General features: G+C 36.5%; 1 protein-coding gene across 8 annotated transcripts in view; it reads left to right on the top strand.

Moving 5' to 3' along the window:
- The first annotated feature begins 6,054 nt into the window (after positions 1-6,054).
- Positions 6,055-26,274, top strand: part of KCNT2 (potassium sodium-activated channel subfamily T member 2) — a 364,046-nt gene continuing 343,826 nt past the window's right edge. For all 8 annotated transcript variants that reach the window (XR_008424552.1, XR_008424553.1, XM_019465585.2 and 5 more), the window contains exon 1: positions 6,055-6,702. Coding sequence is in view for 6 of the 8 variants with exons in the window: in XM_019465585.2 (XP_019321130.1) it covers positions 6,608-6,702 (95 nt within the window). In the remaining 2 variants the exon portion in view is untranslated. The remainder of the gene's footprint in view (positions 6,703-26,274) is intronic.

The raw sequence follows: 26,274 nt of genomic DNA, 5'->3' as shown, positions 1-26,274 counted from the left end.
CTAGTATTGACTATAAACCTTCCCTCTCAGTTATACTGGGAAGTGTATGCACTTGGAAGTCATAAAGTCAAGGTTTTGAGTCTTGGCACCTTGTAGCTGGATGATAGCATCTCATCCCATCTTTTAAATATGGACAATGTTACTTAGTTTTGGAACTGTTGTAAAGGTCCTGACATAATATAGGGCACATCGTAGTTACTCACACTGTAGCTATCAATTTTGTAATATTTCAAGTTCTGATGCTTGACCAAGATATGACCTAATCCATTCATATGTGAAGCTTCTCATTCACTCACTAGACAGTCATCAACTAATTGACAATTACTGTGAAAAAGGCAAAGTGGTAGTTGTCATTCCTTGCTTTAGCAGGCCAGGAGATGACAAAGGTCAGGGTAGAGGGATTCATGAACAGGGTGCCTCCTTTAATCTATCAATAAGCAGGATTTGGGACCCTAGCAACATAAGGATCCAAGATAAAAACTGGAGTTTTCCAAACACTGCTGGAGATTTTTTCCTCACCAAATATATATTTACATATATAGTATGTAGAAGAATGATGTGGGTGTTATTCCTGGATTACTGTGCAAGAACATGCTTCAACATTATTGAAGTACATTTGGTGCTAAGTAATTCTCCCTCTGGCTCTGTATTTTCCCTCCAGAACTTCAGTCCAGTGAAGAGGGTTTAGACACAGATAAATGGAGGTATGTGTTACTGTTAAGAATGATGCTGAATAAGATGTGCATTTAGAGGGAGCTATGAGCAATGGAAAGGAAGCAAGGAGGAAGATCACAAAGGACATTCCTATTAATATAATAAAATGTCAACTGTCTCCTGACAGCTTTCCATTGTAAGGTTTGCATACAAATTTTACCTTTCAGACAAGTTTTATTTTTAGAATGACAAAAAAAACCACTAGAAGTATTGGGTGGATCATGTTACATGTTGGCATATCTTCATAAACCTCCAAATGGCCTTCCCTTATACAACTTACCTGTGCTTTTTTCAGGTGGAATTTGTGAATTGAGTATGGTATTCTGCCTTTTCATTTTCTTTTTACTGCTTCTTTTCAATGTTACTGAAATAAAAATGATTCTGCTCATGTAGCTGGACATGCTTAGAATATAGGACAGGCTTTGTTACATTTTTCTTCCTGTAGATAGAATCTATTTGAGCTTGAATCAAGGGTCACAGAATAAAACTAATCAAGAAAATAGAGAAACACATGTCTCTTTACTCTGGTGCTAGAACCTGTATTCCCTCTGGCTTTGTGCCTAATCCATCACTTCTCCCCAGGCACCTTTCTGGGGCTCAGTCTCTGCCTGACTCCTCTCACAGAACGAAGGGCCAGGTGTATTTATCCTTTCTCTGTTGCAACAGCCACATTTATATTGATGCTTCCTAATTTGGTATCTCTGGACAAAAATTTGCTCCTGTTATTAAGACCCGTATATTCAAACTCTCTTTACTTCCCCATGTGACCTTTTGCTGATGGCTCAAAGTGTAATCATTTTCTCTCTCAAACCTATTTCTGTGTTCCCATCTTGCCTGACAGTACTACTTGTCACCTATTTACTCATCCTAGGAGCCTAGAAAGTATCATTGATTCTTCACTCTCCACTAACTTTCACAGTCTCTCAATTATCAAGTCCTGTCAATACTGTCTTCTTCATTTCCTATAGATCTGTCCTCTACTTTCCATCTGCATTGTAACCACTGCCTCCCTTCAGACTACTGGCAAAGCTCACCTGAAATACTGAATAGCTCATAAATGGTCTCCATTCTTCCAGTCTTGTCCTCCTCACCAATCAATTATATACACAGCTACCATGGTGATCTTTGTCACTCACCTAAAGTCCTCAAAATATTCGTCACTGTCTTCGAATTAAAACCAAAACTTGTTGGCATGGTCTGGAAAGCCTCTCCAGATGTGGTTCTTAGTAAATCGTTGCTAAGCTTCCTGATGATTTCTCTCCCTCCATTTCTGCTCCCTTCCCATGGAGGCATCCCCACTGAGCTCCAACTACATGATACTTTTGCATTTGCTAGAATCTGCCATTGCTTTCTTTTTTTGTTAAAGTGTATCCTTTTATTTTTAAGTAATCTCTACACACCCAAACTCAAGTTTGGGTGGGGCTCAAACTCATGACCCCAGAGATCAGGAGTCACATGCTCTTCCAACTGAGCCAGCCAGGCGCCCCTGACCTTGCTTTCTTATATTAATTATTTGTACCTGTTTATCGCTGCTGCTTTGGCCTCCAACTTACTCATTCACTCATTTTTTTCATCCTTAGTTAGAGGTCAGCTCCTCCAGAGAGCCTTCACTGATTTCCCCAACCCAGAATTAGATGTCTCTATGTGCTCCATAGCAACAGAGCAGCCAGCACTAATTACTAGTAAGACCTATCACATTCCTGTGTGGCTACTGGATAGTCTGTTCTCCCCCATGTACTCTCCCTCCTCTCACCAATTAGACCATGAGAAGTTCAAATCATAGTAACTACTAAATAAATATTTGTTAAAAAAGAATTGAATGTGTTCTTTACACTGAGATATTGTTATATAGCTAAATGATGCTATCAGAATAGATGTGGAATATGCTATTTTCTTCTGCCTCCACAGATCGGTGCCTCGAAGCATCTATGAAGTGGGTAGTTTAACATATATAAAGTTGCTTTTTTTCTTTTTAAAATTCATTTTCTTTTTTTTTAATGTTTTTATTTATTTTTGAGACAGAGAGAGACAGAGTATGAACAGGGGAGGGGCAGAGAGAGGGGGAGACACAGAATCTGAAGTGGGCTCCAGCTCTGAGCTGTCAGCACAGAGCCTGATGTGGGGCTCGAACTCATGGAGTGTGAGATCATGACTTGAGCTGAAGTCAGACGCTCAACCGACTGAGCCATCCAGGTGCCCCAAAATTCACTTTCAAATAGCTTTTACAAGGTAAGTAGATATAATCATTGATAGTTTTGAGAATTTTGTCATAAAAATGATATATGCAATATGCACATGCTTTTCAGTTTTAGACAACCCCCCCCTCATATTCTATGATTCCAACTATGTTCATTATTCACAAGAAAATTATCAGTAAATTACTTTTTGTTAATAGAATTAGTCTTCACTCATGGGAATGAATCTTTTCTTTTAATAGTTAAATGTTAGCATAATTAATCAATGTACTAGAAATCAGAGATTTAAGAATTTTTTTCCTATTAAAAAAGGGAAGAAACTAGAAGATATTCTCAAATGTATTTTTTAGAAAAAAAGTTTAATCTAGAGAATCAGTCTTCTTCCTAATCCTCATTCTTGATACTTTCTAGTCCATCAGCAATAATAGATCAGAAGATTTTTGGTGAGTACTCTTTTGTTAGTGTGGACCAAACTAGTCTATTGCTCTGATCTACACTAGATGTTGATTAGGGGGCTTAAGAACACCAGTGAGTATGGTGAAAAGTGTAATGTACAGAATCACATTTAAAATTGTTTCTAAAAATCAAATGTCATGTTATAGTAGAATGAAAGCTTTCATACACACACACAGAAAAAGAGTTTATGAAATGGGATATTAAGAGAGCACAGTGAAAAAAGAAACCAAGGTAAAACAGTGAGAGTGGAAAATATATTTTAACAGCAGGAAATGACATGACATGACATGAAAAAAAAAAGAATAGAAGTGTAGAAAGACAGGTGGGAGAACTAAAAGTCAAAATTAATGATACAAAATAAAAGTCTGCTTAAAGAAAAATTAAAAGAAAATATAAAGAAGAGCAAAAGAATCTTTCAATTACAAGTTTAAGTTTCAGTGCCCAAATATTACTTAATTGTAAGAATGTCAGGATAGTTTTTATATTGCATTATTTTTAGAATTTTCCTAAATTTAGAAGTGTAAGTCTTCACTTTGACAACGTGAAGGCAAACAGAACATCAGTGTATCATTAATGGAGCAGTCTCCAACTGATCTGGCTTCAAATGGTACAGAGTCCCCTGTACCATTTGTATCCTGAACAGCTGGGCTATGGCAGTATTAGCTGAGCAGGTTTTTACTCATTTGTTTAATTTTTTTTTTCTTTATAGTGCATTTGCTTCCTCCTAAAATGTTATCTGGGCACTTGGAAGCCAAATAATTAAGACTGTGACAATAAAATAAGGGTGCACAGCTTTTCAAAAAGTATAATGTTGTGGCTTTACCCACTAACCTCCAGTTTCTCAGGAGTCTAACACTCAATAGCTAATTTTTTCTTTTTTAGTGTCTCTGAGTCTGTTACTGCTATCAAATATTTTGGACTTATGCCAAATATATAAAGGCAGACTATTATAATAAAAATATTAACGTGGAATATTAAAAAAAGAAAATTCATAGAGTAATCTTAATGGAAGATGATAAGCTCCCAAATATAAATCAGATATTTAGTTTCCCCTCCCCCCACCTGCCACAAACTAACAATGTAGTGATGTAATTTTCCCATTCTGCAAAGTGATTACCAAAGTTCATGCCAAAGAAACATAAACAAATGCATAATTCTGGGGCTACAGCAAATGTGTAAAAATATTAATATTCTAGGCTTGAAAGCTTTTAATGCATCTCAACACAGATTCGCTGTGATTTTGCTATTTTCAAAGTACCTGTTAGAAAGATAAGCCAGAGGCAGGGGAGCAGGCCAGAATCTAGTAAGTACTAAAAGCAAAATACTCACAAGGGGTATGAAGTTTTCAGAGGAAGAAGGCACCATGATTTGCTGGAAGAATCAGGAAATCTAACAGAGGATGTGTCATTTGAGCTGGGTCTGCAAGAGTGTGCAGGATTTTGAAGACTGATACACAGGCTATGACTACTTTATTTCCACCGTGATTCCTCAGGTTTAGGTACTCATCCTATTTTATGTGATATTATCTTTTTTGCTGATTTCGTCTTGCATTTCCAACGTTGTGTCTAAACCCTCCACTATGTGGAGAATTAATTATACCAAATTAACGATTGTCTCCTGAATAAACCAAACAGTTGTTTTTAAAATCACTTTGCCCTCCTCTTCCCATTCTCCCAGCTCGCTTCGCTGCTTTCTTCCCTTACCTTAAGTAGGTTGCAAACGAGTATAGAAGGTTTGCTTCACTTTCAACGTCTTCCTGGACCCCTCCATGAATAAGTATGTTATCTCACTGAGATTTCCAAATCTCGTTATATGCTGTTTGATTACTGTGTCTCATACTGTATCATTTCATCTATAAGCTTGCTCCTCCAAGCAAAGCATGAGATTCTTGAGGGCACGGGGTGGGGGCGTGGGGGTGGTCTTCTGTGTCTTCAGGCCCAGTGCCTCTCAGGTGGTTAGGTACTGAGCGTCTGTGCGCACCCTAAAGAAATCAGTGCTAGGCGGGAAGAACTGTATGCAGACCTAGGGCTTGTACAGGAAGGTTCTCATAAGCAGCAGCTGATACTGAAAAACCAACTCTGGACTCATGGGTTCACTTCTTCCTCTGACTGGCTGGGTCACTACGAGGGGCACTCCAAAGGCAAGGCCACGCAACCTGGAAGCCCACAGCAATACTAGCAGCAGCAACAGTAATGTAAGTGACACTGCTACTAACATAATCCTCCATGCGTTTCCATGTGCTTTCCCAGCCATCATCTGAATGTTCCTCTTCAGCGGCCTAAAGTGGCCCTACATTCTTTTCCAGAATCCGGGAAACACCTTTCTTTCAGACCATGAGAGGGAAAAAAAAAAAAAAAAAGAAAAAGAAAAAAGAAAAGGACTTTCCTAGGACTGAGAGCGGGGATTCCCTCTCCACGAACGTGCACTCTCCACCACGCTCACCGGAGCTGAAGGCGAGCCCCGCGAAAGCGCGTGCGGCCCCTGGGAACACTCCCCACACCCGGCGGCCCCCGCCTCCCAGAGAAGGGTCTCGAGCCCGGGAATCCTCTAATTAGGCTCGCCCCCATTGGTTGTCCCCAAGGCACCTCCGTGCCGTCACGGTGTTATGCTAATGAGGGGGAGTCTCATTGGCTCGGCCCCCGGCGGCAGCTGCGACGGCTCTGGCGGGGAGAGCCGGGTTGGCCGCGGCTGGGACCAAACGCACGGTCCCTCTCTCGCCGGCTCCTGGCTGTGCCGCGTGCACGCCCGCGCGGGGACCCGCTGCCGGGATTGCCCTCGGAGGAGGCTCCTCGACCCGCCTTTTAGGAAAGTGCCTCCCCAGCCTGCAGCGCGCACGCCCCCTCCCCTCTTTCTAGGCACCGCGCGCTTTCGTTTTTGTTTTTTGTTTTTTTCCGCGAAGTAACTTTTGCATTCCCGCCTCCCCCGAGTCCTGGGGACCAGAGGCGGTGCCGAGCCTGGGGGCGGTTCCTTGGCAGCGTAGATTCTTGTCAGAGCCAGACTTTTGCTCCTGGGCTCGGTTTGCATCATCCCCATCACACCCTCAGGAGAGAGGATCCAGCCCCCTTTCAGCCTCAGCTTCCGGCTCGGAGCGGACCCCTCCCCCTCCCAGGCCCCTTCCCCTTCCCCGTCCCTCTCCGGACCACGCATCTTGCTAGTCCCCTCCCTCTACTCCGCAGAATTTTCTTTTTCTCTCCCTCCACTCCTCTGTTCGTCGTTTTCTGTTTCCCACTCTTTGAGGAAGGATGGTTGATTTGGAGAGCGAAGTGCCTCCTCTGCCTCCCAGGTACAGGTTTCGGGATTTGCTGCTAGGGGACCAAGGATGGCAAAACGACGACAGGTAAGTGGTGCTGTGCAGTCTTGCTCTGTCAGTACAGCTGAAAAAGGGACAGAGATGGGGAGGCTGAAGAGGGAAGAGGAGACAAGAAAAAGGGAGCCAGAGACGGGAGGAGAGAGAGTTTAAATGGCTTATCCATGTCTTATGATATGTCTCTCCATTTTGACTGTATTGAGCAGTTGCTATAGACAAGGGACTCTTTGCCTTTTCACTTTCTTATCCTTGCAATGTATTTATTGCATTTATTTGGTACTTATTCTTTTGTCTATCTGTGCTTTCCTAGGGTGTGTATAAGGCTGCTACGAGAGGTGCAATACATCCAAATGGCACGCAGTATCAGTGCCATATAATTTTCATTTTTTCCTTTTAGGTGTTCCTCAAATTCAAAAATGTATTCAAGGTAATTGAAAAAGCACATAAGAAACTTAAAATCTCTTGCACCTGTTTACTAACTCCTTGTCAGTGTTGTCTTGTTAAGGTGTTCACCTGCTGCTGGGAATTTTATACTCTTAACATCTGGAGTTGTAGGTAGACAATTGGTTTAAATATGTAACAGGTAGTTAGGAAAAATGACGTTTTCAGTTGAAAATATTCACTTTGAGCAGGTAACTGTGACTATGATTAATAATGGTGTTTGCATAACATGATCCAACCTTTTCATAATGAATGTGTTTTTAACCTAACTAGTATATATGTCACAAGATTAAAACTTAAGTTTCAAAACTAGAATATTATCAGCAAAATACTGCTCTTGTGTTCTATCTATAGCATCATTGCTTTGCCTCGTCAAACTTCTGAAATTCCTCCGGCTATCTGATTCATTATTTGAAAGACACATTTTATGTTTCATTGAATTTAGTATTTTCTGGAAGTCATTTCATGTATCACATGCCATATGTTTTTGTGTTTAAATAATCTGTGTATACTAACGAGGCTCTCTCAACTCAATTGAAATATTTCCTTGAAGTTTGGTATTCATATTCTATTTTAATTACATAAAAGATCCATTACTGGTCCTGTTCAAAATCTCCCCGTTCAGCACTGGTTTTTTTCTCACCGTTTGAGCTTTCAATACCAACTTCTGACCATATGCACAGAGGCTTTTATATTAGGCATCAATTTTGGACTTCTTTGGTCTCGTATTAGTAATTTGAAGGGATTGGATGTTTCTCAGAGGGTACTATTTCAATGCAATCTCTTAAAGGTAAAACATATATATATATATTTGTTAGAAATTAAAAGAACAAATTCCAGTTTACCAGTATGCTTGGAAAGTAAGGTGTTCTGGTTGACTGAAGATAAGGACATGAATATTAAACAGATTGCAGTGTTAGTTGACTTTTAGATAAACTGTATTGGCCTAGTTTAAATGGCTTATCAAATGCACCATCGTGTTCATAGTGATTGAATCTATATTTGTTACTTGAGGACCTTAGGATCATCACGTAGAATAGAAATCCCCATGGTGGAAAGTGTGAGATGGACTTAATTTCATAGAGAATATATTTTGGATTTGGTGGTGAGAGCGTTGTTTGTTTCTTAATATTGTATCCAAGGTAGAATTGTTCATGTGGCTCCCCTCATTTTTCTAAGGATGCTGAAGATATATTTCAGTAATTAATAATTTTGGTTAGTTGAATACTACCCAAGTAAGTCACTGCTATATTAAAAAAAGTTTTACACATTTAAAATATCCGTTATGATCAAAGTTTCTGCTAAGTTTAACTTACAATCTGGGCTGTATTTACTATTAAAATCAAGTATTAAACATTAAAAAAATTGTTCATCCATTTGACTAGTTTTGTGGCTTCATGAAAACTTAATAGTTAGTTTTGGTTCCATTTGTTGTCCATCTTTGAAGATGAGATCCTTGGATTAATAGTGACTCAGCTTTCAATCCTTTGCTCATTTCTTCACTAGCTGAGTTGTCTTGGGTGAGTCATTCAGCCATTATGAGATTCAATAGTTTCTGTAAGGTACAGAACTAACACTTAGCACTAAGCACTGGCTTGTGTTCTATGTTAACTATGCTAATAGTGTGTGTGTGTGTGTGTGTGTGTGTGTGTGTGTGTAAGGGTATATGTATGTATGTGTGTATGTATGTATTTTAGAGACTAGGAAACTAAATGTATGGGCAATTAAATACTTGTCTTGGTAATATATCTTATGAGTGAAAAGATGACACCGGGGCTCTGTTCTTTGCAACATTCCTCAGGAAGGTCCTCAATTCTTTCCATTTAAGTTGTCTGAAATTGTAAGAATAATTTTACAGCATCCAGCACAGTTTAGGTGCTCATTAAATGTTAGTTCCCTTCTTCACTTCCTATTTGCAGTATTCAATTATTTTTTAAATTTTTCTTCAGAATCATTAATTAATATGCAGTAAGTAAGGTCATCTTCTTTTGTCTTTCATATGCTCATAAATTTCTCTTTGCAACTGAATCTGAGTAGCCTTCTTGTTTGACTCTGTTATCATGTGCTCAATTCCTATGGAGCTGAGGAGAAAGCACTCTTTCATGTAAGAATAGGTAGATGATTTATACCAATGGATACATTTAGTGTTTTGTCCATATTCTCTAGGCTATTTTCTATGAATAGTCTCTGCCTGAGGTTTTTTGTTTGCTTTTTCCCCCTGGTCTCAGAAATTCCCCAGGTCTTGGAGAACAAGCCAGAAGTGCCATTGAGTAAATAAGGAATTGTTAGATAAATACCTTAGCTTTCTAACTTCTTGGTTGGATAATTCTAAAGCATATTCTACACTGTGTCCAATGGGACTGAGCTCCAGTTGCCCACGGTGGTAATTGGTTTGATATTACAAGCTTTATTGGCTTTCTTCCCCCTCTCCCCTACTGGGGAGATCAGTTCTGGGATCTGTTCCCAAATAAACTACTTATGCTCCAATCCTTAGCTCAAGATATGCGCTGGGGGAATCTGAACCAAGGTGGGTATCTTTTCCGTCTAGAGTAACATCCTAGAAATGGTGAAGGAATTAGCTGATGGGAAAGTAGACACTTTCTACCTTGCTCTTCTTGTTAAGAATTTTAAATTAAATCTTAGTAGGGCATGATTGATTGGAATGTGCAAATGAGTAAAGCATACTACTTTACCCCACAGATTTTCTGTAAACTAACCTTGGATACTTCACTTAAATTTATACTCTACCATCTTTTGGTAGGGAAAAACACACATGCTTAAGTGCATATGTAATGTACATGTGACGTGTATATGTGTGTGTGTGTATATATGTATAGACTTTGTGTGTATCAATGCCATTTTTATATAATTATGTCTCCCTGAATTGCATTCTGGTAACCTTTTCTGAGTAGGACATAAAAGAACCGAGTTAGACATAGCATTGTAGATAACTGCACATTTAGCACATGAATAACGTGAGACTCTGAGGCCATGAAATAAGTTTGAGAGTTGCTAAATAAGAACACTGCTAAAGCCTAGAGATATCTGTTGCAGGTATGCCTCACATTTATTTCTTTGGCATCCTGAGTAAAATAAAAAAGTCTAATTCAGGTGGTCCGTGTGATATTTCTTTAATGATCATTTATCCATTCAGCTAATATTTGACTACATGCTGCATCTCAGGGCCTTATCAAGTTAGGTTTTAGGAAGAATATAAGGAGGAATATGGAACAGTGCTTTGTCAGGTGTTCACAGATAGAGAGATAAGCTCCCCTCACCCAAATATTGACAGTATTGTTTATGTTACGCTGTTTTTGCAGAATTTCAATTTTAAGACTGTCAAGAAGATCATGTACCCTTTGTAGATAGAATAGTCAGTGTTGGTTGGAAATAAAGTCCCTGTATTAGGGATGGCTCAAAGTGTTCAAAATCATTTGAATCTAGTACTTAGGATACTTAGTATCTTCAAAGTTACTCTGTGATTAAAATATGACTAGAGACAGAATTTATCTGGTTTTATATGGAAGCCATTCTGTAATATGTAGAATTGTAGCAGTGTTATAATCTATTGTTTTCTGTTTTAATGTTTCTATGATTCACAAAACAATAAAGATTTAGAATGTTCTCTTGCAGTTAAGGATTGGTAAATTTCAAGTTTTAAATGCGTTAAGACAGAACAAGTCTTCATCGTGACTTAATGTTAAAATTTGGAACACAATGCACTTGATGTGGATAAATTGTCATCACTGTTGATAAATTACTGTTAATGGACAATTCTTGTTGCAGTCATACAGGAGGAGGGCTTTTATTTAATTAACACCATTCAGTTTTCAAATATCTGGTCGGTTGTTTCAACTCCAGTCATTTTAAGTGTAACTTTCATATTTTATAGGTGGCAGTTAAAAGTGATGTAAGCAAGTCACCTAATGTATTGTAGTAATAATTGAAAATATAAAAGGAATTGACAAAGAGTGCAATCCAGTCAATTAATAGTTTAAGAAGTATTTATAAAATGGTGAAAATGTTTGGATAGCTTTTGGAGTATGTGTAATTTTAAATATCATACAGTGCAAGTATATTACTTTATATAATAAAATTGGAACAATGGATTTGGAATGGCACATTTATATAACCTACCAATTTTATTTCTCATAACAAAATTATATATTATTTTGAAAAGTAGTCGTTTGATATAAAGTACTTATTCTAAACTTGTAAGTTCAGGCCATTAAATACACTTTTAAAATATTTTGTGTTAGTAAAAAGGAATGAAATGTTATTTTTACTATTTATATAATGGAGTCAACTTTTCATATGCGGTATCTATAAAAATGGTTTAAGTATTATTAAGAGAATCTAGATAATGTTGTATTTCTTAGCACTATTATATTAAGGGAAATCTCCATGAATAAGGCAATAAAAAATTACCTACTACTGAAGTAGGTAGTGGTGAAAAAGACTTTAGATTATATATATATATATATATATATATATATATATATATATATATATATATAGTATAATATATACAATGCAGAGAAATATGCATTTTTAGTAATTTTTGTTTATCAATACTTACCAGGAATTTTTTTTTAATATAAAAAAGTATATGATTTCTTCCTTTTGACCTGATCTTATAAACTGAAATGTGGCTTTTCAGATTACATAGAATTTACTTATTTTTATTTTTATTTTTATTTTTTTTACATAAAATTTACTTTTAAAGTGTGATCCATTTACCCACTCTCATATATATATCCACTTTCTGTATATGCTTATGTGTTAATAACACCAGTTCTGTATTATACTTATAACTTTTCAGAGTACTTCTACATATAATGAGTCTTGAATAAGGGAGGTTGGGAGGTAGTAATTTCATTTTCTACATAAGTTATTTGACGTTTTAAGGAGATTAAACTTTCTACTAAATAATTTCTCTATAGTTTCAAATTAGTCTTGAGGATAGATGCAAAAACATAATTCTTTATGGATGACCAGCAAAATGACTTCAGCTAACTTGTCTTATCAAAATTATTAACACACTTTCCCTCTTTTTTGTTAGTAATGTCATTCAGCTTCTGCAAAAGTACGTTTGAAGGATAGTTGGAAAATAGTGCAGATGAAGGCTGAACACTTACAGCTTTCGTCTTCATTATTAGTACAAAATAAAAATTAACTAACAATGTATTTAGTCATAAGGTGTGACTGTAGCTTAGGCCATGCTTTTATTCTCTTGCTGTTAATAGTGAATGTGATAGTTTTATTGACTTTTCCAAATCATGTTCTTGTCTATTAAAATGTTTTACATGTTCATAAATCACTTTGTCATTGGTGGTTAATTGTTTTTATTAGTGTATTTGTGTATTCCCAACATTGTCTTAATTATGCACCATCCTTCTCTAAGGTTACTTTTAGAAAATGAAATCTAACCAGTTGCTTTATGTATTTATAGTTTGAAATTAAATTAGCTTGGCCTCTTCTGAGCATATTTATTTATTTATTTTTAAGTTTGTTTGCTTGTTCATTTATTTAGTAAGTAATCTCTACATCCAACATGGAGCTCCAACTCATGACTCAGACCAAGAGTCACATGCTTTTCCCATTGAGCCAGCCAGGTGCTCTACATGAGCCATACTTAATACTTTAATCAAGATGTTTTTTAGAGATGCCTGGGCACTCAGTTGCTTAAACATCAGACTCTTGATTTTGGCTCAGGTCATGATCTCATGGTGGGTGGTGGGTGAGTTCGAGCCCCGTGTTGGGCTCTGCACTGTGTCAGCATAGAGCCTGCTTGGAATTCTCTTTCCTTCTCTCTCTGTCCCTACTCCGTTCATTCTCTCTCTCTCTCTCTCTCTCTCTCTCTCTCTCTCTCAGAATAAATAAATAAACTTAAAGAAATTAACAAAAATAAATTTTAAAAGATGTTTGTAAACTAATGCTTTTACTGAGTTTTAAGTTGCTACTTAAAAATAATCAAAATAATAGATGATGATCCAGAAAGACAATTACTTTTACTTTTTGACAAGCCTTGACTTGATATGGGTTATTTTTATTTTTTTTAAATGGATCATGGAAACAACAATTCTTTTCACAAGGATCTTAATCATCAGATAGCAATAAAGTTGCAACGGAAGAGAAAATCACTTGGAGGCCAGAGTGAAAAAGCAAAGGTGCATCTAGAGCACCGATCACATCTCATCCTCATCCTTCAGGATTGGTTGTGTGGAACTGTAGAAAGTGAGATGTAAGTGAAGGTAGGGGATGTGGAGTCCTTTCACATACTGAATGTACTGTTTCAGTAGGGTAGCTATGGAAAAGCAGGGCCGGAAATGTCTAATTTGCATATATCTCATGTGGCAGAGTGACCATGTGCTTGCTTGCAGCAGATGAATAAAAACCCAGGCTCCATGAAGGCAAAGAAAGCACTGAAAATGGCATCAGATCCTTTGCATCTGATCATCTAGAAGCATAAGAGTGGATTCGAAATTTCTGACCTTGATTCCTCAGTAACTAGGTAGAACTATAACAAGCCGACTTGTAAAGAGAATCTAAGATGTAGTATAATTTCAAGGGCAGGAGGAACCACTGCACATACTTGGAAAAATAAATCATTCATGTAAACAAATTCAATGCACCAGTGGTATTAGATTTATTTGTTTCCTTTGGCTTAGAAATACAGATGGGTTTGGAGTTGGGAAGTGAGTCAGTTAGAGGCTGGAAAGCCCTAGTTGCCTGAAAGGAGTAGGGGGAAAATGCTCCTGAGTATAGGGGGGAAAGAGGACAGGGAGATTTCTTTCCACAGTTTTGTCTTGGATCGATCACATTTATCTATACCTATTTGTGACAAATAGAAGCAGTGAAGGTAAACAGAAACAAACCCAGACTGTCAAGCTCAGCTTGTCTGTAGGGGACTGTGGCTGGCAACAAGTCCCCCATTCTTTGACCTTTTCTTGTTTAGAGTCTTCACTGGGTTTCTCTTTGGGACTGTGCTTTAGTGCTCTGCACCATTGCAGTTATGACATGGCTTTAAAGAGTGAGAATCATGCCCTCTGTGTATGCATTCCTTAAACTCAGAGTTGTATTACTTCCAATTTTCACAGTATGTAAATGTGTATAAGAAATGGATTTTGCATACAAAGCCAAAAAGCAGTGCATCTAAGAAATAAGGGACTGCTTGTTCTTGGCTTTCTTGTACTGGACTTTGCACAGAATCATAAAGATGAATTGTTATTACAGGGGCACACTTAGCCCATCTTGTAAATCACTGTGTGAATAGGGATAAGAGAGGATTAACACATTTCAACCTCATTTGACTCCCTGTGGGAAAACTTGTAGATTGTCCACATATTGCAGACAACCAGTTATTAACAACAGGGACCAGATGTGTGGTTTAATAATGGACAACCTGCTGTCTCGGGCCTGCCAAAAACTGAAATACCACTCGATTCCCTAGGAATCACATAAGGTGATCAGTAAGCTGCACAAGTACCAGTGAAGAGTGATGGCAACGACTTTAGTCACTGCTGTAACATGTGGTGATTACATTGGCAAATTATAAAGGGGAGCTTTCAGTATATATATTCTTTCTATTTCTTGCCTATCTCTCCACAGGGGTTCATGTGCCATTTCACCTATTTCTGCTGAAAATACAGAAGATCAAGTGAAAACCAATGGTACTGAATTAGTAGTTATATAGGCAGGGAACATTTATCAAGAGCTTAATGTATGCCACACACTGTTCTAAGCATGTTACATGTATTATTTCATTTAATCTTCACACCAGCTCTGAGGAATTCTGTTATTTGCCCCTTTTTATGGATGAATTATCTGAGGCACAGAAATGTATAGCTTGTTCTAAGTTACATAATCACAAAAGGTAGAATCAGAATCTAATTATTATGCCTGTCAACTATGTTTAGAATGTAAACAGATGTGATTTAATGCTATTAAATAACAGGACAAAATACAAACAAATGTAAATGCTTTTAAAGGTAGAAAAAAGTCATATAGCATCTTGATCCCTCTGGGCCCCATATTACAATGATTAACTCAAAAGAAAAGCTATGGAATTTTCAAAGTTGGTAATATTTTCTGGGAGAAAATAAGTTCTTTTCTTTAAATGGAAAGCATTGTTCTTTTGATAGTCTGGAGAGAGTGGATTAAAATAAGAAATTAGTAAAACAACTAAAACAGATTTTATTTAAACAAAGTATAGATGAATCAAAAAGGCATCATATAAGGTCATATAATTAACTTACTAATATTCTTAAACTGTTCACTTTAGAAGGTTTGGTCAAGGTCATCCATTTCCCATAGCTCTTTGTTACTTTAGTTAATCTACAATTGTCTTTCTTTAGATTTGGGTGGATGTTTTGTTTGTTTTTTGTATGTTCCTTAGTAGAACATTGGAGTTTCTTACTTACACTTCTACTGTTTAAGGTATTTGTTACATGGATGAAATTCATTTTTCTCAGCCACTCTTCTGGTGATAATGAAAACTGTCCCTATGGGGGCACCTGGGTGACTCAGTCGGTTGAGCGTCCGACTCTTGGTTTCAGCTCAGGTCATGATCTCACAGTTTTGTGGGTTCAAGCCCCACATTGGGCTCTGTGCTGGTAGTGCAAAGCCTTGTTGGGATTCCCTGTCTCCCTCTGTCTCTCTGCCCCTCCCCCACTTGGGCTCTCTGTCTGTCTCTCTCTCAAAATAAATAAATAAACTTAAAAAATTAAAAAATACCCTCTCGCTATGAGGTTTAAATGGGGGTAATGTAAAATTACTGACTGTGAGTTTAACACGTAACCCTACCTATTAGTTTCATCTATTCCAAAGAAAATTTGCAGTGGTTCATATAAATACATGCAATAGGATAAAATAAATTGAAAATACAACAGAGAGAAAAGATAATAAGGGGAAAAAACCAAATCAGGTGTAGAGTTGGTACACAATGTGAATCTATGAGTTCCTATATTGTTACTGGAGATGGACCTCAAAATTAGCCAGAGCAAAGAAGACATGATCAGTTGCCCAAGATGAGAAATAAACTAGTAGTTCAAGAGAAATACAGCTTTACTTGGTGTGCAGGCTGAAAAGACATTGCTCCCGTGGATCTTCAGTTAGTGTGCACTATCCTCATTCTCCTATCATAAAAGAATAGCAAGTTTCATAAGACTTTTGTAATGTCTTTATTGCCAGGTCCTGATATAATTAGAAAGAATTACTCACTTGAAGTAGATTTTCAGGACACTCATAAATGTATTTCAGTTATATCTTGTAGGACAATAAAGGGAACACTTGAGATTACTGATGGATTATGAGCCTTTCATGTATCTTGAAAATTTTTTTAAATAGTCTTATACTACTCAAAGTGATCTGTAGGTTCAGTGCATTCCTTTTCAATACACCAATAGTGTTTTTCACAGAACTAGAACCAAGAATCCTAAAATGTATGTGAAAGACCTTGTGTAACCAAAGCACCTTTGAGAAAGAATAACAAAGCTGGAGGCATCACAATTCCAGATTTCAAGATATGCTACAGAGCTATAGTAATCAAAACAATATGGTACAGGCACAAAAATAGACACATAGATCCATGGAACAGGATAGAAGGTCTGGAAATAAACCAGCACATATGTGATCAGTTAATCAACTGCAAAAGAGGTAAAGATACCAAATAAGGAAAAGATAGTCTCTTTAATAAATGTTGGGAAAACTGGACAGCTACATGCAAAAGAATGAAACTTGGCCACTCTCTTATACAATACACAACAATAAACTCAAAATGGATCAAAGACCTAAATGTAGGACCTGAAACCATAAAACTCCTAAAAGAAAATATAAGCATCAATCACTTGGACTTTGCTCTTAGCAACATTTTTCTGAATAAGTCTCCTAAGGCAAAGGAAAAAAAAAAAAAAAACAAAAACAGTCTACATTAAACTGAAAATCTTTTGCACAGTGAAGGAAACCCATCAACAGAATGAAAAGGAAGCCTACTGAATGGGAGAATATATTTGTAGACTGTATATCCAATAAGGGGTTGCTATTCAAAACATATAAAGAACTCGTACAAGTCAATACCAAGGAAACCCAGATAATCCAATTAAAAAATGGGCAGAGGGCCTGAACAGACATTTTCCCAAAGAAGACATACAGTTGGCCAACACAGACGCAGAAAAAGATGCTCAACATCACCAATTGTCAGGGAAATGCAAATGAAATGAGATATCACCTCACACCAGTCAGAATATACAGTATCAAAATGACAAGAAATTACAAATGCTGGTGAGGATGTGGAGAAGGAGGAACCCTCATGCACTGTTTGTCGAATGGAAGTTGGCGCAGCCACTGTGGAAAAATTGAAAATAGAAATACCATATGATCCAGTAATTCCACTACTGGGTATTTATCCAAATAAAATGAAAACACTAATGCACCCCTATGTTTATGGCAGATATGGAAGCAAGCTAAGTGCCTATCACTAGGTAAATGGATAAAGTTAAACACACACACACTATAATGTTAACCATATAAAAGAATGAAATCTTGTCATTTGTGACAACATGGATAGACCTAGAGGGTATTAAGCTAAGTGAAATAAGTCAGAGAAAGACAAATATGCGATTTCACTTATATGTGGAATCTAAAAAACCAAATAAACAAAAACAGAAACAGACTCATAAATACAGGGAGCATCCTGGTGGTTGCTGTAGGGGGGATGGGAGGGCAAGTGGAATAGGTGAAGGGGATTAAGAGGTACAAATTTCCAGTTATAAATCATAGGGATGAAAAGTACAGCATAGGGAGTATCATCAATAATACTCTAATGTATGGTGATAGATGGTAACTACACTTATCACGATGAGCATTGAATAATGTATGAAATTGATGAATCACTATGTTGTACACCTGAAACTAATATGACATTGTATGTCAACTAAATTTCAATTAAAAAAAAAAAAAGATTCACATTAACAAAATGGGGAGGGCATCAAAACCAAACTTGGTCTATTTCATGATAGTTTTAAAAACATGAATGCATTCACTAAACTAAATTTAGTTAACTAAAAAAAAAACCCCAAAACTTTAAAAAATATAAATGACTTTGATTAATAAATAAGAATGCAGGGAGTTTAGAGTTGATATTCCTTGTTGTGCACCTGAGTGTAAGCATTGTCAGTAGAGGCTAGGATGGACATAGCTTTATGGAGAGTCTACAAAGATTCTAACCAAAACATAAGACTGAATTGTGGTCACTCTCACCTCCTAACAGACATTGGATTGTTTCTTTTCACACAAATGCCTATGGTAAATACCATAGTATTTAACATTCTGTTAAGACTTTGTAAGTATCCTGAATTTACTTATGGATTTACTTATATTATATAATATATATATATATGTATATATATGTATATATATATATATGTATATATATAAAGTGCATAATTATAAAGCAGACTTCTGGTTGCTAAGTAATTGATAAAATGTAACCCCAAACTACATATTTTTTTCAATTTACCCATCACCAATCTCACTATAATCTCCCTGAGTTTTCCATTTCACAACTTGGCAGTGGTTTTGTATTTTTCTTTTTGAGCTCACTTTTCCTAAATGCTTGATCTCCATTTCTTCTTTTTTGATAGGATTTCACTCCTTTTTATATTTAAGTGAACAGAACACTTGCCAGCGTGCTTCATTGTTTGGAGTCTGTTCTATGCACCCCACTTCTAACAATGTTCCATCGCCAGTTCAATCCCCACTTAACCCTCGTATCTTTATCATAGTCTTCTTGAACGTGATTTTAACACATAGCCGTGTTTTAAAACCTATGCTATGTCACTAATGCTTATCCCATGAAATTTAAGCCACCGAGTTCAGTACTCAGTGATCTTCGTTAATTGATTCCTTCATTATTTTTTCCTAAACTGCCTTTTAGAGTTTAATCAGTGTCATTATTCACAGAAATCACCCCTTGCCTCACATGCTAATGGCTGCTGACACGCTTGTATCATACTATGACCTGACGCTGTACTGAATCTCTTCCTGTTCACGTCATCCCCTTTTTCATGACTGTACCCTGAATTAGACACAAAGCCAGAGTTACTAAAAACATTTTCCAAATCAGGCTTTTCAGTATATTGTGCTTATTTTTTTAAAAGTCTGCATATTTTTCTGTTCTTTTGCAATTACTCATGTCATTTCAGGTTTAACATATATCTTTCTAGGGAAAGAGCTGTGTCTTCAGTTCATTTTGGATCCTCTTCTATATTAACACAAGCGGTTTACACAAAGACTTCCAAAATATCAATTCTGTAAAGTACTTTTTTTTTTTTTTTATTAAAATTTTTTGTTTATTTATTTTTGAGACAGAGAGAGACAGAGCATGAATGAAGGAGGGTCAGAGAGAGAGGGAGACACAGAATCTGAAGCAGGCCCCAGTCTCTGAGCTGTCAGCACAGAGCCTGACGCGGGGCTCAAACTCACGGACTGTGAGATCGTGACCTGAGCCGAAGTCGGCCGCTTAACCGACTGAGCCACCCAGGCGCCCCTGTAAAGTACTTTTAAAAGGAAAGAAAGTCACAGTTCTGAATATGTAAGTGTACCACTTATATACATATATACATTATTATAGTAAAAATAGAGGTCACTTAAATTTGAGACTTTTTTTCCTTCATGGAAAAAAAAGTAGTTTTTTAAAGCTTATTCTAAAGCCAGGTCTGGTAGTTTGACTTGAAAATGCCTTTTCTACATCTAGTTTGATATTCACAAGGAGCTTTCCTTTGGAAATGGCAAAGCAGAATGTGCTTCAGTCCATAATTCATACTGTGACAGTTCAAATGACTGTTAAAGTGAATTCTGAAATTTGCATGGGGAACAGCTCTGTGAAAGCCATCAATCTGCGTGACAGCCAGCAGTGCCATCGTCCAAGGGACTTGTGGAGGTGTGAAAGATCAACTCCTCTCCTGCTCACTTAGGTAGTGGTAATAATACTTATATAATTGGGATGAACAGAAGGGGGGCTTTTTTTTTTTTGGTCTTAAAGCTTATAAAAATTTTTTTCTTATTGAGGAACAGTGCTTACACTAGTTTACAATGTATTTAATTTTGCGGTGTTAACAAATAGGATGATTTCCTGGAGGAATAAAAACATGTGAGATGTATCAGTGACAGTTATCTAAGCATGTTCTGAGTCCTTGAATAGAAGGCACATTATGCTAAAACATGTATATTCCTGTTATTACTCTCTTTCCTAAGTCAGATCCTTACCTATTTGTTTTTGTCACATGGAATGACCCCTTTTGATTTAACTTCACTCCTCCTTTTCAGTGCTAGAAAGAAGCTTGTCAGACATCTCTTTACACTTGCAGCTTTACTGCCACATGGAAGGTAGGAGAGAGACAAATTCTAATCACTTACAGAATTATATAATTAAAAGTATGCTTAAAAAAGACTAATTAAAACATTCATTATAAAGTTGTTCTGACTTGCTGATTCTATTCCTTCTGCAACATATTCCAAGTAATGTCTCCTTTTAGTAAATTCACATAGTGAAGTGAGGGGAAGCTCCCTTTGTGCCTTCCAAATTGTGTTCAATTGAACTTACTTCTGCTACCAGTGAGGCGTGATGATGTATGAGAAATATTTGAATGATGTGATCCCACGCTCACACTATCCTTGAGCTGGTATTGTGTTGGAGGGATAAGACTTACAAAGTAACTACTATATAAATTAGAACATGGTACATCAGTATTATGGGAGTTTTGGAAAAGCTTCTTGGAGAGTTCTAGGGAGAAAGTAAATTTTATATATTAGGATTCATTTATTAGAAATAAAGTAGTAATGGCTAGCACAAAGGTTCAGTGGGTCTTCCACAGGGCATATTCTAGGAAAACATGCAGTTATGAGACTAATTTGGAAACTATCGGACACATGAGGATCAGTAATGGATATTAATAGTTTTGGGGGAAAGATTGTAGGAGACTTGTATTGCCAAGTGAAAGTGTTTGTTTTTTTGTACACTTTGGAGAATTGTTGAACAGCTTTAAATAAGTGGTATAAAAATTGTAGCTTCAGTGGAATTATTGCTTTGGAACTATGTGTAAGGGTTCAGAAGAAAAAAAAGTGGGGAGATTAAACTGGTTAATGGGCTAAAAGAGATAGAACAGGGATAATGAAAATTGATAAAAATATCCAATAGAAAACTTTGGAATTATCATTAACAAATTTGAGAATGAGTTAGGGCGAAGAATATCAATGTTTTGAAATGAGAAGAAATACAAAAAAGTGTCATGTTCATTCAATACAGTCTGATATTACATATTTGGATTATAAATTCTAGGAGGCAAAATTTCTAGTGTGTAGTATCTAATTATGCCTTGCAAAGCATCCAAGAAAGGTGCGACTTAGTATACACACTTTTGTTATTGATCAAATGTAATTCAATCCAACAAGCAATAGCTAAGCCCTGACTATGAGTTGTGGTATGTGCTAATATCTCTGAAAACAAAGAATAAGATGTTGCCAACCTTCACTTATCTCAGAAAGGGAAGAAGGACAAATAACAAATAATTATTGTATAGCATACTATATTAGGAATAATACAAGTTTTGAACAAATTATGAAGTTAGCACGGAAGAAGAACGATTATGTGATGGTATTCTGTACGCATAATATGTACACGTAAAAGCTACTACGTTGTATTTTGACCTTTTAAAATTTATTGTTTTTGGATTCTTTACAACATGACTAGAAAGGTAAAGCAATCCCACATGCATTTTATAGGTAGAAACTCAACTAAAAAGAACTTAAATACCCAGCACAAATAGCAGAAATTCTCTACTGATTCTTGTAATTGCAAGTTATAGAAAAGCACTCTAAGATAATAATAATTAATACACTCTAAAAACAAGAATTCTGGGGCTAGAGTAGTTTCAGGGTTGGCTTTAGAACCCAGGATATTTCCATTTTACCCTTGACATCCCCTGACAGATGTTACTTATTTATCTTTGGCACTGGTCCCCCTTAGTCCCAGAAGGGCTGTTCTAGTTCCAAGTATGGTATACAGTGACAAAGTCCAGAGGTGGACAAAAGAATTGTCCTTGTCTTATACCCTTATTTAAAGTGAGAAAATTCAGTGCCAGAAGCATTGCAACAGATTTACTCTCATGTGCTATTGAATAGAATTGGTTTTGTGTCATGCCCATGCCCATGCCCAAATAAAACCATGGTGAGGGTAATGAGACCAGTATGAATAGCTTAGAACAGTTTCATTCAACCTCTGGGACTGGAGGTAAACTCTGCCTGCTTGAAATAACTCTGCCACTTCTAGATAAATGAACAAAATCAGAATTGTTTATGGAAGAAAAATGTGTGTGTGTGTGTGTGTGTGTGTGTGTGTGTGTGTGTGTGTGTGTGTGTGTTTAGGTAGGTGAGGAGGGATGCAAGTTGGGCAAGAGATGATGGCTATCATGAGGTAGGGAACCCATTGTTATAATTCCAAGTATAATTTTAACTTAGAGTATACTTTTTAAAACATGTGATAGTTTTCCTTCACTTTTGAGCAGCTTTCAGAGGAAATTATAATTTCTCCTGGTATTCTAAGTCTCTTGATAAATAGAATGGCTCAACATGTGAGTGCTCTCAAATTCCCTTAAAGAAATTGTAATGTAATATACACTACCTCAACTTGTAACTGGGTCCTTTGGAAAATGGTAGGTCACTCTGAATTGCCTCTGTGGTACATTGATTAATGGATCTTGAGAATGCAAATCTTTTAACAAAATCAGCATTTAATTGTATATGTGTTAAGGAAATTTTGGTATTTTCAGTGCTGGGTAGTAGATGATAGGAAGGGAATATGTGTATAAGCTATAGCTGAGGTGAAATCTTCCTTACTGGCAAGTGACTTAGAAGCAGCAACTTTGTTTTACCTAGAAATTTTAAACTAGATCAGCCATCAGGATTATGAGTAATGGAACATTCAGGTTCCTAACTGAAAAGTCATTCTTTATCTGGGAGAGCATGTCCCACATTATCAGAAGATCATGGAAGAAAACCCTGAAGGTCCTGCCAGGTTATGGGGATAGCAGGAGGTCCAAGCTCCAGAGGAGGAGGTGGTGGTGGGGGGCTAGGGCGCCGTCTTCTAAAACCTGGCCTGTATCCCAGGGACTATGGCACTATATCTCTGTCTTATAATCAGCCATTAAATCAGACAAGTGTAATTTGTCCTGCTCGTTAATAAATATATTATCTGGCAGTAGCAAGTATCTGTTGCTTACTTAAAGCAGATTGTGGGAATTTTATATAATCTTCCCTCTTCCTCTCCCCTGCTGTCCTTTTATATTTTTTGCTGGTTTGGCATATTTAAAATGGATTATGTGAAAGGTCATAACCAAGTATGGGGAGAGGTAAAGCTGGACTAGTATTATATACTTAGTTTTATTCCTTTTAATTTCTATTTTAACATTTTAGTGATTTCCCCACGTCTAGAGGGCTGTGCTGTTTTTAAAACAACAATGGCTACAAAAATGCTTTCTCTGGTATTGGAATGAGGAAAGCAAGAGGAATGTCAGTGTTATTTTATTAAAAAAAATAGCTATGGAAAGAGCCCAAATGTCCATCAACTGATGAATGGATTAAGATATATCTATATATCTATATCTATATCTATATCTATATCTATATTTATATCTATATCTATCTATCTATATATCTATGTATATCTATATATCTATATAGATATAGATATATAGATATAGATAGATATCTAGATAGATATCTATGTATATCTATATATCTAGATAGATATAGATATATAGATATAGATATATATCTAGATAGATATAGATATATATCTATAGATATATAGATATATAGATATATATCTATCTAGATATAGATATATAGATATATAGATATATACACACACACACAAAATGGAATACCACTCTGAGATGAAAAAGAATGAAATCTTACCATTTGCAACAACATGGATAGAACTGGAGGGTATAAGGCTAAGTGAAAGAAGTCAGTCAGAGAAAGACAGGTATCATATGATTTCACTCATAGTGGAATTTGAGAAACTTAACAAATGATCATAGGGGAAGGGAAGGAAAAATAAGATTAAAACAGAGAGGGAAGCAAACCATAAGAGACTCTCAAGTACAGAGAACAAACTGAGGATTGATGGGGATGGATGGGCAGAGGGTGGGGAAAATAGGTGATGGGCATTAAGGAGGGCACTTGTTGGGATGAGCCCTGGGTGTTATATATAAGTGATGAATCACTGGATTCTACTCCTGAAGCCAAGACTACACTGTATGTTAGCTAACTTGAGGATTAAAAAAATGGCTTTCAGAAGGTTTATAGGAGCACATCCTAGGTAATGCTTAGTAAAAATTGATTTAAATATTTATATGCCTAAAGAGCTCTTTTAATGAAATGGGATTAGTATGGTAGGTTATAAATTCAATAGCTGACACAATGAAAGAAATAGACTGTTAGATCTATTCAAAACATCTATAGAGATCCAAGAATATTAAAGATATGCATGAGTAGCCAAATATAATAAGTGTTAATGAACATACTAAGTGTCACAAATATATATGATTTTATAAGGAAGGAGCAGCTTCAAGATTGAGCACGATGGGGTGGTCTCAGAAGGGTTGGTGTGTGCTTGGATGGACAACCCAAAGATAGCTAGTTTTACAACTAGTTTTATAACAAAAACAAGGCAGGATGTTATATTTAAGCTTATTTGAAAATTCAGTTGCTAATAAATTTATCAAATTTTATCTTTTATTTTAAAAATCAAGTTTTGGTCTTTAATACTTCTAGAGTACAAATACTATGCTAAATAGTTTTTTTTGGAGAACGCTTTAATGCAGTTAGGACATTTTAATGAGCACATAAAATCTTTGACTATTTACTTATACATATATACACATTTATTTTGTACATGTTGACTTTCAGGGTTATGTTTACAGGAACGGGGTTATACCAGAGAAGATACAGTTTTGTTAACTGTTGTTTTCTGGAACATATTGTTAAGTGCATCTGCTTAAATCTGTTACATGAAATGTATCTTTAAGTAGGTTCTGAAACAAGATTACTTATGATTATATAGTATGCCATAATATGAATGTATTATATTTATTTACTTAGGTATTATTGTTGTTAGACATTTAGATTGCTTTCATGCTGATATACTTTTTTCTTCTAAATGTTTATAGCGGGGTGCCTGGCTGGCTTAGTCAGTTGAGTGTTTGATTCATGATTTCTGTTTAGGTCATGATCCCAGAGTCTTGGGATGGACCCCCATGTTGGGCTCCACACTGAGCATGGAGCCTACTTGGGATTCTCTCTCTCTCTCTCTCTCTCTCTCTCTCTCGCTCTCGCTCTCTAGCTCTCTCTTTTTCTCTCTCTGCTCCTCTCCACCACTCACATGCATGTGCTCTCTCTCTCAAATAAATAAATAGATATATAACTAAATAAATCCTTAATAGGCATCTCTAAGGCCCTGCTGATGATTTTCCCAAAATAAAAACTTAAATATGGGATTACTCTGTCAATGAATAAGACCATTTTATGGCTTTTAATGAATATTTCTATATTGCACTGCAGAAATATATTTTAGTTTCCATGTTCAATAATCCATGTATTATTATTTATTTATTTATTAAAATTTTTTTGACGTTTATTCATTTTTGAGAGACCGAGAGAGACAGAGTGTGAGCAGGGGAGGGACAGAGAGACAGGGAGATACAGAATCCTGAAGTAGGCTCCAGGCTCTGCGCTGTCAGCACAGAGCCTGATGCAGGGCTTGAACCCACAAACCGTGAGATCATGATCTGAGCCAACGTTAGACCCTTAACAACTGAGCCACCCATGCTCCCCAGTGGTGCCTATACCTATACAGATTCTAGATCATTTTAAAATACAAGTTTACAACATGATAGACTAGAGAGCTCTATATTAGTCCTTTTACCTTTCCTTGTGAATCATCTGTCTTACCATATATTTACTTTCTGTGTGTATTTTCCTTGTCTCATTATGTATTTGTATCATTGGCAAAACAGAAGCAAAAAAGAAAAAAAAAACAAGGAAATTGACCTATCAGTACATGTATTAGCAACAGCAATAAAAGCACCTGCTTTTTAAAAA

This window comes from Panthera pardus, unplaced genomic scaffold (assembly GCF_024362965.1).
Source record: "Panthera pardus isolate Hobbes unplaced genomic scaffold, ASM2436296v1 HiC_scaffold_21, whole genome shotgun sequence".
NCBI lineage: Eukaryota > Metazoa > Chordata > Mammalia > Carnivora > Felidae > Panthera > Panthera pardus.
Note: the sequence above shows the minus strand (reverse complement) of the source record. Positions and strands in the feature narration are given on the sequence as shown.